Source organism: Clavelina lepadiformis, chromosome 4, assembly GCF_947623445.1.
Source record: "Clavelina lepadiformis chromosome 4, kaClaLepa1.1, whole genome shotgun sequence".
In the NCBI taxonomy this organism is placed as follows: Eukaryota; Metazoa; Chordata; class Ascidiacea; order Aplousobranchia; family Clavelinidae; genus Clavelina; species Clavelina lepadiformis.
Window position 1 is genome coordinate 2,818,829 of NC_135243.1, and position 17,427 is coordinate 2,836,255.

The 17,427-nt window shown below is 39.9% G+C and overlaps 1 protein-coding gene across 1 annotated transcript; it reads right to left on the bottom strand.

Moving 5' to 3' along the window:
- Positions 1-10,096: 10,096 nt before the first annotated feature.
- On the bottom strand, positions 10,097-15,075 carry LOC143453390 (uncharacterized). The gene is made up of 3 exons (XM_076954727.1): positions 13,182-15,075; positions 12,758-12,867; positions 10,097-12,692 (listed from the first exon to the last, which is right to left on the bottom strand). The coding sequence occupies exons 2-3, from the start codon at positions 12,848-12,850 to the stop codon at positions 12,348-12,350; spliced, it is 438 nt and encodes a 145-aa protein (XP_076810842.1). The 5' UTR covers positions 12,851-12,867; positions 13,182-15,075; the 3' UTR covers positions 10,097-12,347.
- Positions 15,076-17,427: the final 2,352 nt, after the last annotated feature.

Genomic DNA, 17,427 nt, shown 5'->3' on the forward strand with positions numbered 1-17,427 from the left:
TACCGAGCTTTTGCCAACCATGCAAGCTCTTATTTTCTACCCACAATGCAATACCGCAGGCAAGCTGCTACACGACCAAGGACTGCATCACACGGCATCTGAATCGATTATTTTTAGTTCATAGATTTATGGCAATTGTGCTAACTCGAAAGGTTACTAGATCAATGGATCGATGCCGAAAGCATCTCGACAGGAAACACAGGACAGAGACGGCAATAGTCTGGTCGGAGACACTGACACACTCGCAACTGCGCTCGCAGCTAGGTCTCCCAGCTCATGACGGCGCTGAGTGCTTTGACAAGTTATTGCGTCTAAGTACACAGAGCTTCGAGGAGCGCACAGACAACACAGACATGTTAACATACGATTTATTGCTCCTTCACTTAAAACCTTCCCAGCTTATGCGGTGATATTTGTGCGTCATTGGTGAGAAAACCTCACACCTACAGCTGAAGGAATGGTTAAAGCTCAATTTATTGAAAAGTTGACGTCGCACTTTTCAACTCGTTCATTAGAAACCTTCGCGAACACGGTGGCAGGCCGATGTCATTTTGATTGGTTGATTGATTGGTCGATGACATTGTGGAGATCGTTTCAACATTTCACGAAGCGTATGCTCGAACATATCACATTGACAATGAACCACGCGCGACATTGCCAGCGCATTCAGAAGATAATTTCGTCACCAGCCACACTGATTTCACTGATTCTATATTCACAGTAAATCGTGTTATGGAGAACACGCAGCAAAGTGTCGTAATAGCTCCAACAATTACCAAGTTAAAGAAATAATTACAGAGGGTCAGGTAATCAAAATTAGTTGGAAAATGAATGACTATCACAATCGAGGCCGAGGCCGAGGAAACTACAACTCGCAGAGGACATCAGTGTAACAGAAGACCGGGGAAGAGTAGCCGCAAAAACAGAGCATCAGGCGAAGAGAATGAATTTTACTATCACGCCAGCTTCGGTGCAAACGCGCGCAAATGTGAGAGAACGTGCAAACACGGGTCCAATTTGTCAGAGCAGGGAAACTAACAGAGTTGTTATCAAAAGCATCACGTGACATCCACAAACCGACTCGTGATAACTCTCTGTTGACTTGTTACGATGCCACGTCATCATATTCGCTCTGTGATTGACAGCGGTGGTGCTGTTAGCATAGTCAAGGTCGACCATACAACGCCGAAGCGCAAACCGTCAGCTATCAAGTTCCCGCAAACGAGACAGAAATTTCTACTTTTTCTTAAACAGTACAGTATTTAGATCTCCATCTAGGCTTCCAAATTTAATTCTGTTGCAGTGGATGGTCAGACGACGATTTTAGGCATATGATGTCCTAACTTATTTTCAATTAGTCCTTTAACCAACACAGCGAAACCTGTGCTATTGGGTCCAACACACGGCAATTTACGCGAAGGGGACGCAAGTCCAAATTTTACACATTTCTTGGTTGGAACTGAACCGCCCGGATACACATCAAAAGATGTTAACTGAGTTTCCGGCATTGACAACTTGTCTGCAGAAGATTCCCGATGACGTAATATCCTGCACAGTGCATCGCATTATGTACTCAGGCGAGCTGTTTACGTGTAACACAAAGTCAGTATCAGCAGTAAAGCAAATATTAATCGACCAAGAAGTAAAAAGCTGCTAGACGATGACATCACTTGATATGATATAATACGTGATACGATATGACATATGTGATACGATATGACATCGTTATTGAAAAACAGAACTTATTGTTTTTGCAATGATATTTGTCCTTTAAACAAATGTATTCTCACGCTTAATTCACAATTGCCAGTCTATTTATGCGCATATAACTCGAATGGCAAGAAATTGTTTTCCACTCTTGGTATAACAAGAGCTCATTACAATGTGATAGCATAGAACCTAGAGGCAGAATCAAAACCGCCTTTTCTATACAAACGGCAAATCATTTACGCTTGTGCAAATATTTGCTTTGGCTCGGAAAATAATCCACGAACGTTTAATTTGCTGATGAGTAAATTGCTTGAACTATTTGAGTCATTTTGAGCGTTTGAATGTGCTAAACGACAACGGTTTATCACTAAAATGAACGAATGCTGACAAATGTAAGCAAAGTCAAAATTAACCTTCCTTGGATATTTGATAAATGGTGTCGGTGTCAAAGCATCAGATCTATAACATGGATTTAAAACGTCACTTTGACGCTTTTACGTTTTAGCGCAAAGCCAGAATGGACAAGGCACGCGCTAAAGGCTTATGAGGTCGGTATTTCACTCGATGTTTTAAATTTATCTTGTCACGTGACACAGGGACATTGCCAAACAGACGTTACTTTGTCCACTATATGGTGAATTACAAATAATAATCACCGTCCAACAGTAAAGTTATTGGGTCTACAAAGCTTTTTATTACATTTTAACGAAACATCTCTATACTGCCTATAGGAAACCGATCTGTGGTATTCATGGTGTTCGGTACATTCATGGGCAACTTGACCTAGGCGACCTACGTCATGTCATGGAGACAACCTCCATTGCGATAATGGAGGCTCGTTTTTCCGATTTAATAATTGTGCTAATGTCGGACGCTTATCTTGTAAACGTTCGACGCCGGGCACCAACTTAACGGCGCGATATCGAGTTTCGAAACAGAAAAAAGCGACCAACTGCTAGAACTCGTCAGTGAACTAACGAACAGCATCGGTCGCCAGTTGACAAAATTACTCGGCGTCTTTTCCGACGGGATGTAACAATCTCGCCCTCGGTGGCACTGACAGCGTCACTCGGTAAACCCGCTTACGGTACGTGATTGAACGACGCTATTTTCCACGCTGCAAGTGACGCAACATGCGCGATCTTCCCTTCGTTAGAATATAAAGCGATATCAGTTCACGCTCGCTTGTAGTGTGTGACCCTTACAGCAGCAAAAAGACAATTGAACAAACACTTCATTGCGTCTCCGTACACGAAGACATAAATATCTCTGATAACTCTCAGACCGAGCGCAATTTATGATTCAAAATCGTCGACAAACACATGTTTCACGAAATGTATTTACTGACACGAGGATACTTTGACGTCGGCAAACTATACCCTCACGCTACTAGTGCAAAGGTTTAAACAGCCTAAAGAGTGCACTGGACTGTTCCAACAGACTCAAAACGCTGGAAGTTCGTTCAGCGACTTAGACACATTATTAGGTAACCTGTCTAAAAACAAACATCAACATCGATAACCATCGATAACCAAGAAATTAAAACAGTGTTATATGGTAGGTTGACAGTTACAGCGCCAGAAACGACGCAATGCACCACTCGATTGGTGGCGATCGGTGTTAACAACCACTACCACAACCACCACCCCGGAGTGAATCCAGTGAATCCCGAGAGACCGGGCTCGTTGCCCAAGAGATCAACGACATTAACAACTTTGCTACATTCGCACACACACACACGCGAGAGACGAGAATTGAGCGATGATGCGGTCTACAACGGACACGACCTCAGGAGACTTCCAACTCCTGAAGCTGCGGGAATTGTGCCACGGAGCCGATCGGTGCCTCTGACAACCAATCAGCAGCTCGCCCCTCCGCCGTGGCGAACCAATATTCGCGGCAAGAAGATGCAGCAGAGGGCTGGGGACGCAAACAACGACAACCAGTCACAAACGCCGTACAAGGTGGTCATAGAAGAGAGATAGAAGAAGAAGAGAGATTTTCATAAGAAGCATAGAAGAGAGATTTTCCAAAAGCGCGAGTTGGTGATGACGCAGTGACGGTATCGAACTCGGGTATTTCCCAAATAGAAAGCCCGACAACGTTTATTGTTGTTTTCTTAATAAACGGTTTGGAACAATGGCATCTTGTACTTTGGTTGTGTGTGAACGTAAAACAGGAATTTCCTAATAATCTCGATACTTCCTTTTATATTCATATTTGTAGCTTATAGGTCAATTAATCCGTCAACTTATTACTGTACTGAGTAGTGTGGTATCAAGCTGTAACTGATAGTGATATGTTACGCCCTGAATAAAAATCTCTCAGCGTCGTTACTGTGAGTTGACCCGGAGACCGGTAAGGCAGCTCAGCTATTAATGTGGCAGGTTAATTAATTAATAGAGATTAAGTCCAAGGATAAAAGAATGCTATATAATTGTGTCACAAACCCATACAATGAAAATAAAAAATTGTTAAAATGACTGCTATAACAACATAAGATATGACATCCCCAAACTACATTAATAAAATTTTTTATAAATGTTTGCTACTCTTGTGAATGACTCGAGATCCAAGAGATGCAAGTTTTTGTGTCGAGAATTATCCGGTCCGTGAAACCAGGTTTAAGTTTACGTTGAACAGCGACACCCTTGGCCGTGAGTGACTTTATACAGCAAAGTATTGTCACACTACTGCCACCAGCCGGTCGTTTTAAAGCCGCATTTATTTACTCCACTCAGATACCGACGAACCCCGAAAACACGTTCAACGATTATATTTTCTAAAGACGCCAAACCAAGTGACAAAAATAGACAAGAACGAACATTAAAAGGTACTTATTGGTGAGAGGGCGCCCATGAATGTTAAACTACGTGAGCAGCAGCACATTTTATACTTTGGGTACATTCCACGATGAAATGGTGACATAATTTTGAACAGAATACACTGCGCACCGGAAAATCTTGTTTTGTTATTCATTGTAAAAGAGTTAAAAGTACCATGCAGCCGTAGATACCAAAGTACCGTGAAAAGATGAACAAGCAACACTTCCTGATAAATCGACACAGTATTTAAACATAAAGGAAATATTTTATCATTAAACCTGAGATTTCAAACAATGGCTGCTGATAAGGGCGAGCGATGTCACGTGAGTGTTTGCGTAACAGAAGTTGATTTAATTCGGGTCTAGCGCAGGTAGCACTCGATGATTGTATTACGTCAGAAATCTTTATCAATTATAAAATGCTAAAGTCCCCAAATAAGCGGATGCATTTTGTAAAGACAAAATTAAAACAACTAACTGAAAGGTCCAAGAAAGGACAGCGCTTCACCAAAATATTTCTTGTTAACTCAGCACGTATTTTTCAATTTAGCCATTTTTATAAAAGTGAACAGCAAATTACGGAGCAATTGCTTGCAATAGAATAGAAGTTTTCACGAGGCCGCTATAACACACCGATGTTGCTCTTATTTTGAAGTGAAACCGAAGATTCAATGTCGTTTAAAGTTTTCTCAGCTTCTGACATGTTGCTCCACCACGTTTGCTGTGATCAAGCTCGGGCGAACAATCTTTGTCATTTATGTTTCCATGAACGGAAACCGCTAGACGGAGGGACGGAGCAACGATGTGTCACGGCATTTTTTTATACACCTGCGTATAGAACGTGTACATTTTATATTGTATCACCCAATTTGTAAGACACGTGTTCACGATGTGAGTTGTTACCTTTACCAGACCCACTGCATTTTAGTTGTACTCCATTTGTAAGTCATTTACTTATGGCGCACAATGCTCATTTGCTCCACTCTTATGGGTTAGTTTTAGTCCAATGCGTTGACGTCAAGGTCTCTTTTTATTCTCGTTGTGCATTGTTTCATCACTATGTATGCTCGTCGGTATTTTATTGCTGCTCTCGCACTGCGGCGCTTCTTCATCTTTCATCCGTGCATAGTTGTTTTTAGTCGATTTCTCATGCTGCCTTACTCCGCTACCTTAGGACCTCATTGGTAATTTGCTCTCCGCGCTTATTTTCTCTGTGACAGAGATGGAATCTGTGTTGCTTAGTGCTCGTGGCAACAATTAACAATTGTCAACTCGGCGGCAGATTTCATTCCACGTTGTGGTTTTCACTGAAGGAATAAACGAAGTGTTGTATCTCCGGTCTTACATGATTGACCGTGAATTGTTGAGACGAACCTGAGAGGATTACACCGATGGTCGGCGGACAGTTGGAAAATGAGTTTTTCAAGTGCGTGAGTTTCAATCACTCACTGGAGCTTGCTGTAGTAGCAAATGCAGCTTGGTGATGATTGCGGAAGCCATCAGTTGTTTAACCTACGTTAAAATCTTTTGTATGTGATATATCGACCGAACGCGATTCAAGGAAAAAAAACTCGCGGATGCAAACAATTTATACAGATTCACATTATTACGCGCTTGTTTAAAAGCGAAACTGAAATGTTGGTTGAGGTTCACCAGGCAAAGGATTTAAATTGCTCTTGTAAAGGTCAAATTCAACCAATAAAACCACTCAACGTTATTTCTTCGACAGTCAATTCCGAAAACGAGAATCATAGACATCAAAAACATCAATTGAGTAAGGACGTGAAGTGAAGTGAAATAATGTGTTTATTTTCGTTGCGGAACTTAGTAACTTTTGAAATACTAACAATACAAACATCGAGTGCTACCTGCGCTAGACCCTAAATAGATCACTTCTGTTACGCAAACACTCACGTGATATCGCTCGCCCTTATCAGCAGCCATTGTTTGAAATTGAAATTTTAATGAGCAAAGTTCGTTATTCCGCAAATAAGCGGATAACTTAAAGTGCACTAAGTTGAAGCTTGATCTCACAAACTTGTTTTGCAAAATAGGGAAAGTGGGACATTTAACGATTATTGTTAATTAGTCGAACACCAGATTCTTTGAACGTTTTTCAGGTTTAACCATTAATACATTGTGACACAACAAAAGTACTAATTCTGACTTTAACAATAACATTTGAGCGCTTAAAAGAAATCACCAAGGAATTGAAAGCTATACCTCGATGCATGCAGATAAATTAATTCAGCGCCGCAGTTTATTGGAACCTCCAAGTATTAAAAACACGTGATTCGACTTGCACTTGCACAAAAACTACAGCTTGGTATCAGCTACCATCGATGAGAAATCATCAGTCAATTATATTTTACATATAAATATATAAGGTATAAGTATAGGTATACATACATATATATTTAATTGTTTACTTACTGGAATAGTTTTGAAACTTAAGCTTTTTTATCGGTCTCTGGAGATCTGCCGGGATAATTTGCAACTTAAACGCGAAAAGAGGAAACATCTTTGAGCCATGGGTTTCAATTTTTTAACAATCTTAACCCACAACAACAAATGATAACAAGTGACAACAAGTGATAACAAATGATAAAGGCTTGACTCAGGTTTCTCTAAATTTATATAGATTTTAGGCAACAAAGGAATTGCTTCGAAAACAAAACTGGAACTAAACTGTTTGTATTAGCTATGAACACTGTTGTTGCCTGTTGATGGGAACTTATGTTGGTTCTTTAGTGGTGATTCGGTTGTAGGCAAAGGCAAATGTTTTAACTATAGACTTTGCTAAAACGGTGCCTTCGAGTTACGATTTGTCAACTGAAGGCGATTGTTTGTTATTTTTTATCTAACAAAATACATGGACGTTATAATTTGCAAGAGGAGAGGTGCGCACCACGTCCATATGAATGATGCACACTCACCATAGCTCCCCTGCATGATGTGAGGGATAATTTATATCGATAGGCAATATGGTTGCACTTGTGCATTGCTTGTGACACGTACCATATGGTCATGACGCATAGGTTAAGAAATACTGACGTAGAAGTATACAAGACATGCACGAAAGCAAACCGTCATGTTTAACTTAAATTATAATTATTAGCATGACGTCACATCAACTCATCTTGATTTTTATTTGAAACGAGCCACGAATGTCAAAGCAAATTTACTCGCGTTAATTCGTCGCAAAAATTTCCCAGAAATTGCGCCGCGGTTTCTTGGTTAAACAAAAACGTTGCACAAGCAAAGCTTTCTGCTAACTCGACAAAGAAATTAAAACAAAGAATATAATCAATGATCAACTAAGCGGGGACAAGTCATTTTTAGTTATTCATTAAGAAGTTGGTCGACCTTTGTAATGGGCGCTACCATGTGCGTCATCACTAAGCAGCCAGTAGGCTTGTGACATGCCGAAGCTTATAAAAACTTTTAATAATGAAAAAAAAAATTATTTACGAAAACCAGAAGGGAAACTTTTCTTTCATTATCTTAAATAGTACTAACCACTCGATGCATTCAAGTTCAAAAGCGCCATTGGCAAATTTTGCACTATCCAGCCCATACTTTGCAGAGAAATTAAAACGGGTTGTTAAATATTTAATGTTTGAATTGTTTTTCGTTCTTGCGTGGTCTGGGCCATGCTTGACGCGATAATAGATGATTTAGTTTGATCTAAATCTCCTTGGTAGAGAGCATCTGTGTCGTAATAATGCAGCCTTTGATACTTTACTGATACTGTAGCTTGATAATTTGAACCGTAAAAATCAAATAAAATATGTGCGATGATCGGAACTTGCACAAAAGCCAACTCGTTGTAACCCGGGCTGGAACGATAAGGAATCATGTCATGGTCGGGTTTAAGTCGTGCAAAGACTTTCCTCAGTCCAAGGATAAAAATTGTGATGTCATACCAGTTAAAATTTGCGCTAACCCTTGTACAGGGAATTATGATATCGCTTGGAGTTTGTTGTTGTGCTACACAGAGACGATAGGAAAGTTAATCGCCGTAAGACTATTTGCATGTTGCAAGATTTGATGTGAGTCAAATCGTGAGACATCTTATATGAGGGGCGCCATGTGTCGGATAGGTCGCTACTTCTATAAACTTGCTTCACAACTACGAGTTCAAGTACACAGCGATGGCGAAACCTTGTCCAATGCTGCTGGACCAAGATTAGGTTTATTTGTAAAATTCGAGACTCGACTATAGCTTTAGGTCTGCCATGTTTTTAACAGATTTGGTTTTTAAAAGTGAGGGAACCTGGCCCTCAAGTATAAAAAACGGAGGCCTAGGCCACTACAGCCCTTTTGTCACAAAGGGCCCATTCAACCCCTTTGTTCCCACCATCTATGACTTTACTAAAACCATTTCATACACATGACAGTTCTAACTAACAGGACACAATGAAATTTAACCAATGTTATATAACTAAATATCTAAACCACTATGCATAATACAACTAAAATGTAAGCAATTATTTAATGCTAACTAAGCAATTAATAAATTAAACAGACAGTCGTTGTAATAGTTTAAAGAGTTTCAGGATTTTACTGAAGGAAACGGATGACATGTTATCGTGTACACATTACGTCATTTTTCTGACTAAAAAATTAGTTTACCGACCTTCATTCACAAGCTTAAGAATAACCTCATCTCAGCAACAGCACGCGCTTTGGTGAATCTTGAAGAATTTACTCAAAGTTACAATTACAATAGTTAATTACTGCACACACCTTGCCAGCTTCGACAGTTTTTTAATTTATGTTGAATGCAGATTTTTACAGGAACGATTTTTACAGGCTTTTTATAACGGAAACCTTGAATACATCATCAAATCATTACAACATTATTACATCAAACTGTTGCTTAACTGAAACACGTTCATTGCCACTTAATTAGCTAAATACCGACTGACAGTTGCCAGAAGCCAACTAAATTAACCCCACACCTCATGCAGTCTAGCTTATATAGAGGAGCAGACTTCTTCTTCTCGCTGGAAATCATTAGTTTTGACTCACTGCTGCCACCAACTGGTATCAGGTTATGTTGAAACATGTGGTTTAGTAATTTTACATCTAACAATTCACAGTGACCTAACTGGAATAATGGCGGTTGGAATTTACACACAAGACTTGTGGATAGTTAGGACTTTTAACAAAATGTAAAAACTTTATTGAATGAATTCATTGTAAATTATTTGATATTTTTAAGGTATCTGGAATTACATTTTTCTTTTGACTTGTTTCTTTACTAAGCAGAAAGTTAAATTTGTTAGCTTAATTCTTTGCATTTGTTTTCACTACGACTATGATAACTATGTCTCTAGCTACAAGTCGTCCTTCGTTATTCAGTTCCACAAATTTCACAATCAATCTACGTCATCAATCATTGAAACGGAGTTGTCTATAGCTCCCCTGAAAAGCAGCTTACTGGAAAAATTCATGCAGTGAAAAACTGAAAATCACGAAATTTTACTCCATTCCATTACAAGTTGAAACATCACCATTTTGGTTGATTGGTGCTTAAAGTACTTTACATAAATTGAAGATGATTTAAAATCAGTTAGCAATGTTATACGTTGACAAAATCTATTGGCAGTAACAGTTACGTAATGCTTCATGACGCGAATATGAACAACAACGAGAATCGTCCCGTTGAAAAGTCATCTCGCATAAACTGGAATGCCTAAAAACCCCAGATTCCAATTTTCAACCTGGGATCGAACAAATATCATAGTTACGTCATAATTGCAACTTTCTTCGGTTAAGATCATTGCCAGGAAGTGTAAATTTATCACATGTCTGTTCGCAAATGATGCCATAAAGCAACAAAATTACTTCAGAAAACAAAAGTTGGCGACGATGTAGGAGGATTGTAATTTTATAAGATGTCGATGTGATCTACTTTTAAATATATGTTTTGTATCAGAATTGCAGTTTTAATATTTGCTGAGGTCAAAGTCATAAAATAACGAAGGACAAATAAAATCGAAAGGCCACACACTTCAATATAGAAGCCTCTTTGGCTAAGTTACTGTAAATGATTCACAAATTTTGTTTTAAAAACGCTTTTATAACATTTGACATTCATAACGTCATATTTACGTTTACTTGCTGCTGGTAGGCGACACCGGACAACTCGGACAACCGCTTTATTCGGCCAAAATGCTCGAGAACGGAACAAAAGTAAAAATTGAAGGTGAAAAACTCCTGTTAATTCGGACACAGGTTTGCAATTCCTATCGTTAGGTTATGACAAAATAAACTTCGTTCGTTTTAACACAAGATGCAGTTGCATTATGAGTGATTATGGTGAAACAATGACGATCGATGCAGTAACAATCGACAATGAACTCATATAAGGCCGTGCCAGCTTCATAGTCGCTTTTACCTCGTCACAATTGCGTCCATCTTGTAGAACAGAATGGTACAGAAAAGTTTAGCAAAAAAAGTGAACGAAGAAAAAAATTAAGACGCTTGCTTCACAGTTGGGCAGTTAGCTGCGTTGGTGGGGATATCAAAAAGTGCGTATATGTGTGTGTTACACAGTAATATACAGTATTTGTTAAATCGTTTGGTATCGAAATACTGTACAATACAACTAACCTGAAGGTATAACTCTTGTGCGTTTTATGCGATCAGTGCCAATTACTGCAGTATAGCGCAGCTGCAATTCATCTATTACGCAACAGTACAGTATTTTAAATGCGTTGTTTGCCTTTACACATGACCATGAAACGAGCAACTGATTTTCCGCTTAATTCGGACAAAGCTGTTTCTCCGCTTAATTCGGCCAAAAGTGAGCGGAACCAAAGTGTCCAATTAAGCGGAGTCGACTGTACAACGTACACATAAAAGCTAGGAATAATCGTAGCGCCAACACGCGAGGTAGAAATAAAGGCAACCGGATCGGTTATTGATACGTGGGGACGGTCAATGAGGTCATAAAATTGCGTAAATGTGTGGTCAGACGAGTAGTTGTGAGACGGGACCTTGGGTAGATACAAACTTGTCCTAAAACATATTTGTATCTTGTAGGCCGTGTATAATCAGTATCTGCTGTAAGTTGAGAATGCGATCTCTCCAATGCTGGGCTGCAAGGTCACTCACAAGTAGTCGAGAAGCTTCAACAACACGCATCAGGCCGCATGGAGCTGGATTTTGTGTTTGGCTGGTGTTGGAATAAGCTGCATTTCGCTTTCAGTGAATTATCTCGCAAAATTGTTTTAAAATTAAAACTTGTAGAAGCAGTGCTGAGGCTGATGCACGTGACAAGGTTTGAAAGGGCGACAGCCAATAATACGACCAGATGTCATTTGAAACTACACCGCGGTTATTTTGCGAGGGACGAAAAAAATATTGTCTACGAGTGCATCAAAATGTGGCTTAAAAACGTAAAGTTTTGACAAAATTCAGTAAATTTAGAAAAACATGAGCCGAGTTAAAACATTTGCTAGAACGGGAACTTAATAAACGAACATTAACACGCATTCATCGTATATCGGCTTCACCACAATGAAGGAAGGTCAAAGGTCAACCATACAGTTGTGAAACTTCCTTTCGCTCTACACTGACAGCGTTAAATTGTTTCGAAAGAGAATCTCTCTCAAAACCCCGTCCCTGCCCCTATAACGTCACTCTCCGCCAGTGTCCGGGAGAAGTTGGAAGTTCTTGAGAACGACCGGATAACTGGATATCGGGGTCGAGTAGGAACCAATTCGGTCAATGTGGACGTGGATAGGGTATTTGGAGTATTCACTTGGGTATTAGGAGGTGGATAGGGACGAGGCAGCCCTGGTTAAGAGGGATGTCGTAGCCCACCATGGACTTGAGGCAGTAGATGATGGCAGACTTGCTGATCGCTTTCGGCGCGTTCAAGTTGTTTATCACCATAGGGGATGTCCCCTCGAAATCGAACGTCGCGCTGCCCTCCTGCGAGTCGATCTCCACGCGGAGGTTGATCACTGATCCGTCGTCCATCTCGCATGAAGCGCGAAGTACGCCGTCCGTTGTCGTGGACACGTCGCGCAGCAGATTTCTGACCGCGACCTCGGCGTGGTTTTGGATGTGTGCCATGTAAGCTTGGACCACTTCCAACCCGTAACACGATATAAGCTCCTGGACCAGGTGGATCCCCTAAGGCCTAAACAGAAAGCTTCGTTGTAATGTCTGTGATTGATACAGTTGTGACGTCACAAAGACACTTACCTTCTGGTTAGCGGCAACTAGCGCTCTCAAGTCGGCCAGGTTGCCATGGAGATTGTGGGTCCCGCTGCAACGAGCAAAATCGCCAGGGGGCATAAGAATCGCTGTCACTTCTGTGAGGTCACAAGTAAAAACAAGTTCAACAGGGTTTAAAAATAATTCTGACTTATTAGAAAACCAGAAACCAATTCATCGTTTCACTTAACAACTACCATGAAACTTTTCAGCATCATATGATATGATAAAGCAGTCATTCACAACATTATCACAATCACATCCCAGCATAAATCGTAACCTTCTCAAAATGTTTCAGTAGCGGTTGGTTAACACAAACACCATTGTTAAACAACAACAATGAAATGTTTCAAACATCATATGATAAACTTTGTGATTGGATCTATAACATTTATCACATGGTCATACTCACGATGAGATGAAGAAGATGAACTCCTTCAGCACATGGATGATTGGAGAGGATGCAATCTCCCTTATTGATATCTATCGCCCACATCTGGTACTGCACACCATCCTGCATGGCCCCTAGGTGGACTGGGATGTGAGGAGCGTTGGAAACAAGACCACCATCATGTCCGAAAAAAGCGCACGAGAAGTCAAGTCGTTCCTGTCGGTTCATGTAATGTTACACAAAGAATATTGAGTGTTTTCACGACACAGAATGATCATAATAGAATTACAACTGCTCAGTTATCAAGAACATATTTGCACAAGCAAGTCTGGCAATATACACAAGACTATACAGGACTTTCAACAGCTGAACCACAGATAAAATGTCAAGGGCCGAGAAATCTTGGTGCAATAAATTCGCAGAAATTAGACCAAACAAGTAAAAGCAGTTTTGGACGATTATCTAGACCAGTGATGCACACAGCAGTCTCCAGCTTAAGTACGCAACTTAAATCTGGTCGGTTTGTGCGTAGTTTGCAATGTTTTTGTTATTTCTTCCCTTGAAGTGTGCACAGTGACAGAACTACACATCGCAATCAACCCTTTTAAGCCGTAACAATTACACAAGTATAATTTAGTCTGCTGGGTTTACGGTTATGACAACAAATGCACAGCTTGGTCCTTGAGATGAACTTTTTAATTTAGATTAGTAAAGTAGGCCTAAGTATCAAACTTGTAATCGCGAATAAGTTACCAGGTCAGTGGAATCAAATCTGCATGCACTATATACAACGCTTGCATGAGATGGGTGCAGTAGTGAGCTAGCCTGCAGTAAAATTGTACAAGTTTTTGCAGATGAAATGATTGTGTTAGGTGGTGAATATAATTGCACAGTAGCTTTCTCCTAGTAATCCTGTACTTTTAACTGCGCATGATGTCAAGCATTTAAGTCAGTGTTTCTCAAACTTTTTGCGATCGCGTACCACTCATTCGTTTTTTTTGCTACACTGCGTACCACCTGGCTCCTGAATGACTTATTTTACTCAAATGTACCGGTATTTATTAGTTATTACCGTTATTACTATACCATAACACCAATGAATAGCAAGAAAACACAATTTAATTTGATAGATGCAACTGTTTCTTCTGCACAAGCTTGTCTATCCGGGGCAACACATTATTCACAGCACATCGAAAATCATGTTCAGCGGTACGCGGTACCACTTAAAAAGCTCTTGCGTACCGCTAGTGGTACGCGTACCACAGTTTGAGAACCACTGATTTAAGTGAATATCAGAGATTAGAAGTTATCACCGGGTTGAGAGAGCCAGCTCCTCCAAGTAAGTAAAGTTTTGCTCGGAAGGACGAAGTGAGTGAAGACATTATTCCAAAGGTTTAGAAGAATCATCAAGAAGTTATTCGAAAATGATCTGCTTTGATGTCTGAAGAGACCAAAACAAAACAATTTCAAGCATCTGTTGGTCAATTTTCTGAACTGGAGGATATGTTGTATGTTCGGATTGATAGCAAGCGTCGCACAAGCCTTCCACTTCCGCCCTCATTGGCCGTTTTTAAAGCAATACAAATCGCTGAATAGCTATTGATATCAGAGGATGACTTGAAAGCTTCATGGCAGTGGCCGATTCCGATCACGTCGTGGATAGCAGAAAATTCTTCTCCACGATGAGAAGATCCAGAGAATGTTTATAACATGGAGCAAACTGGGTTATTTTTTCAGCTCTTGCTCATGCCATCTGAAGATGTCAGCACTACCCGAGGAAAAAGAAAGCTAAAGAACGAGTGTCACTGGTTGCTTGCACAAATGCCACAGGAACGCATAAAGTTCCTTGTACATTGATTGGGAAACCAAAATTTCCGGCTTGTGTCAAGAATCGAGAATGGCCTCTAAAGTACTAAGTCAGGGCAAAGCCTGGATGGACGTTGACATGTGTTGGAAATGGTTTAATAAAGTTTTTCATCATGAAGTGAAGAAGAGAACAGGACGCCGGGTTCTCCTGTAGATGGACACTGGCCCTAGTCATTCTTCTGCTTTTGAGAGAAACAACGTCAAGGTGGCATTTTCCCTTCCAACTGCACTAGCTGGAAGCAACCATGCGATATGGGTATAATTGCAGCACTAAAGAAAAGTTGAGATATTTGTATGTTAAGGATGTTCTTAGTCTTTATGAGCTAAAAGAGACTTTGAAGTTACGCAAACAAGAGCAAGCAAAAAGGTTACCCAGAGGGGCAGCGGGTGTTGCCTACGGCAACCATCATCTGCTAGATGCAGCGAATTATGTCAACTATGCATGGGATGCGATATCAGAATCAGCGATAGAAAACGTGTTTAAAAGGGCTGAATTATTTCCATTAGAAGGTGGCATTGTTGATGGATGAAATCTGATATGATCTTATGTCCAGGATACGAGAACTAGATATGAAAAAACTGTTTAATTTTTCGACATGTGGTGGCTTACCACTCGATGTCACTAGAGCATGATCTTCAATCCCAGAAAGTTCGATACCTCCAACTCTGCCACCATCGTTGATGATGTCACGTCCTGGACTGGCAAAACCAAATCCTTTCTTGTATCTGCAGATGCGTGAATGAGTTTGATGTTAGTGAACTAAATAATAATGTTTGAATAATCTAAAAATTTGAATGCTAAGTTTTAATAAAACGACAGCGTAGCTGTTGCATAGTAATTGGTTGTGAACATTCTACAAATATCATTCGACAACAACTTATACATGGATGAGTTTCTTTGCAACTAAATGTTGAAAATACTTCAAAGTGCATCAGTGTTTATCTTAGCACCCACCTGGCTTAGAAAGTCGGCAAAAAGTCACCAAACTTTGATGCGACAAAATCTAAGTTTTTCACCGTGGAAGGCTGACACATGAGGGCGCAGTCGGTCCGCTCATACCTCGGATTCAAATAAAGATCAGTTTTGATGCTTTCAGGGGAAACCCTGATCTGATAATGCTTGCACACACTCGACTATAAGCTCATCAATAGTGACATCTAGTGCAGATATGGGCTCTGTGATCGAAATGCAACGAAATTGTTCTCAAAAGATTTATATCAAACAAATCAGAAAAGAACAAATTATTAGGTAATTGCAATCATCCAATTTACCAATACGAGATTATCAATTAACATATGTATATTGAGATGTTTATATGACATTTGATTATCCAACCATTACAGCGAGATGATGATTTAAACTGTGATAATACACTGTGATGTAACAAATTGGTAATAATGAAGTAAAATAACTGTCGCAAACTGTTAATTAAAAAAAAGTCACCCAAATGAATTAAATAAGTAAAAACATTCGGAAAAAACGTAACGATTTAATCTTGTTTAAATAAGAGACAGCCTTTGTTGTAGAGAGAAGAGATTGTCAAGTTGCCTGAGCTACCGCAAAACTAGCACTAAATACACATGGACCACGAACGAAATGGCAAATTTTTCGTGGCAATTCGCCGTGAAAAATATCGGCTTCGTGTGCTCAGGGATGAAAACCTGGTGTGTGGTTGGAAATAATGAAGCCATGCTACATAATGTTGTCTGATATAATCAGGTAATTTCATATGATATGATACCAACTAAACAAATGATTGTTGGTAACAACATAAATTACCACATCGGCAACTAAATTGCCAAATAACCACATAGCTGGTAAATTAGGTAACCACATAATGGTGGTGGTCCCAGCATAAATCGCAAACTTCTGATAATGTTTTAGTAGCGGTTGGTTAACATAAATACTGTTGTGAAACAACCATGAAATTTTTGAACATCGTATGGCAAACTTCATGTTCAGATCTATAACATTTATTACATTACCAAGCAAATCACATGATCATACTCACGAGATTGATCAGAAAGATGAACTCCTCCAGTACATGGATGGTTGGAGAGGATGCAATCTCCTTCATTGATATCTATCGCCCTCATCTGGTACTGCACGGCATCCTGCATGGCCCCTAGGTGGCCTAGGATGTGAGAAGCGTTGGAAACAAGACCACCATCATGTCCGAAAAGAGCGCACGAGAAGTCAAATCGTTCCTGTCGATTCATGTAATGTTACACAATAAACAATGAGTGTTCTAATGACACAGAATGATCATAATAGAATTACACCTACTCAGCTATCAACAACGTATTTACACAAGCAAGTCTTGCAATACACAAAGACTAGACAGGACTTTCAACGACTGAACCACAGATAAAATGTCAAGGGCTGAGAAATCTTGGTGCA

Excerpts from the sequence above, each read along its gene's own strand:
- LOC143453390 (XM_076954727.1), bottom strand. The coding sequence starts at position 12,850 with ATGCCCCCTGGCGATTTTGCTCGTTGCAGCGGGACCCACAATCTCCAT. Across the intron at positions 12,693-12,757 it reads TAGTTGCCGCTAACCAGAAG|GCCTTAGGGGATCCACCTGG; the intron begins GTAAGTGTCTTT and ends CTTTCTGTTTAG.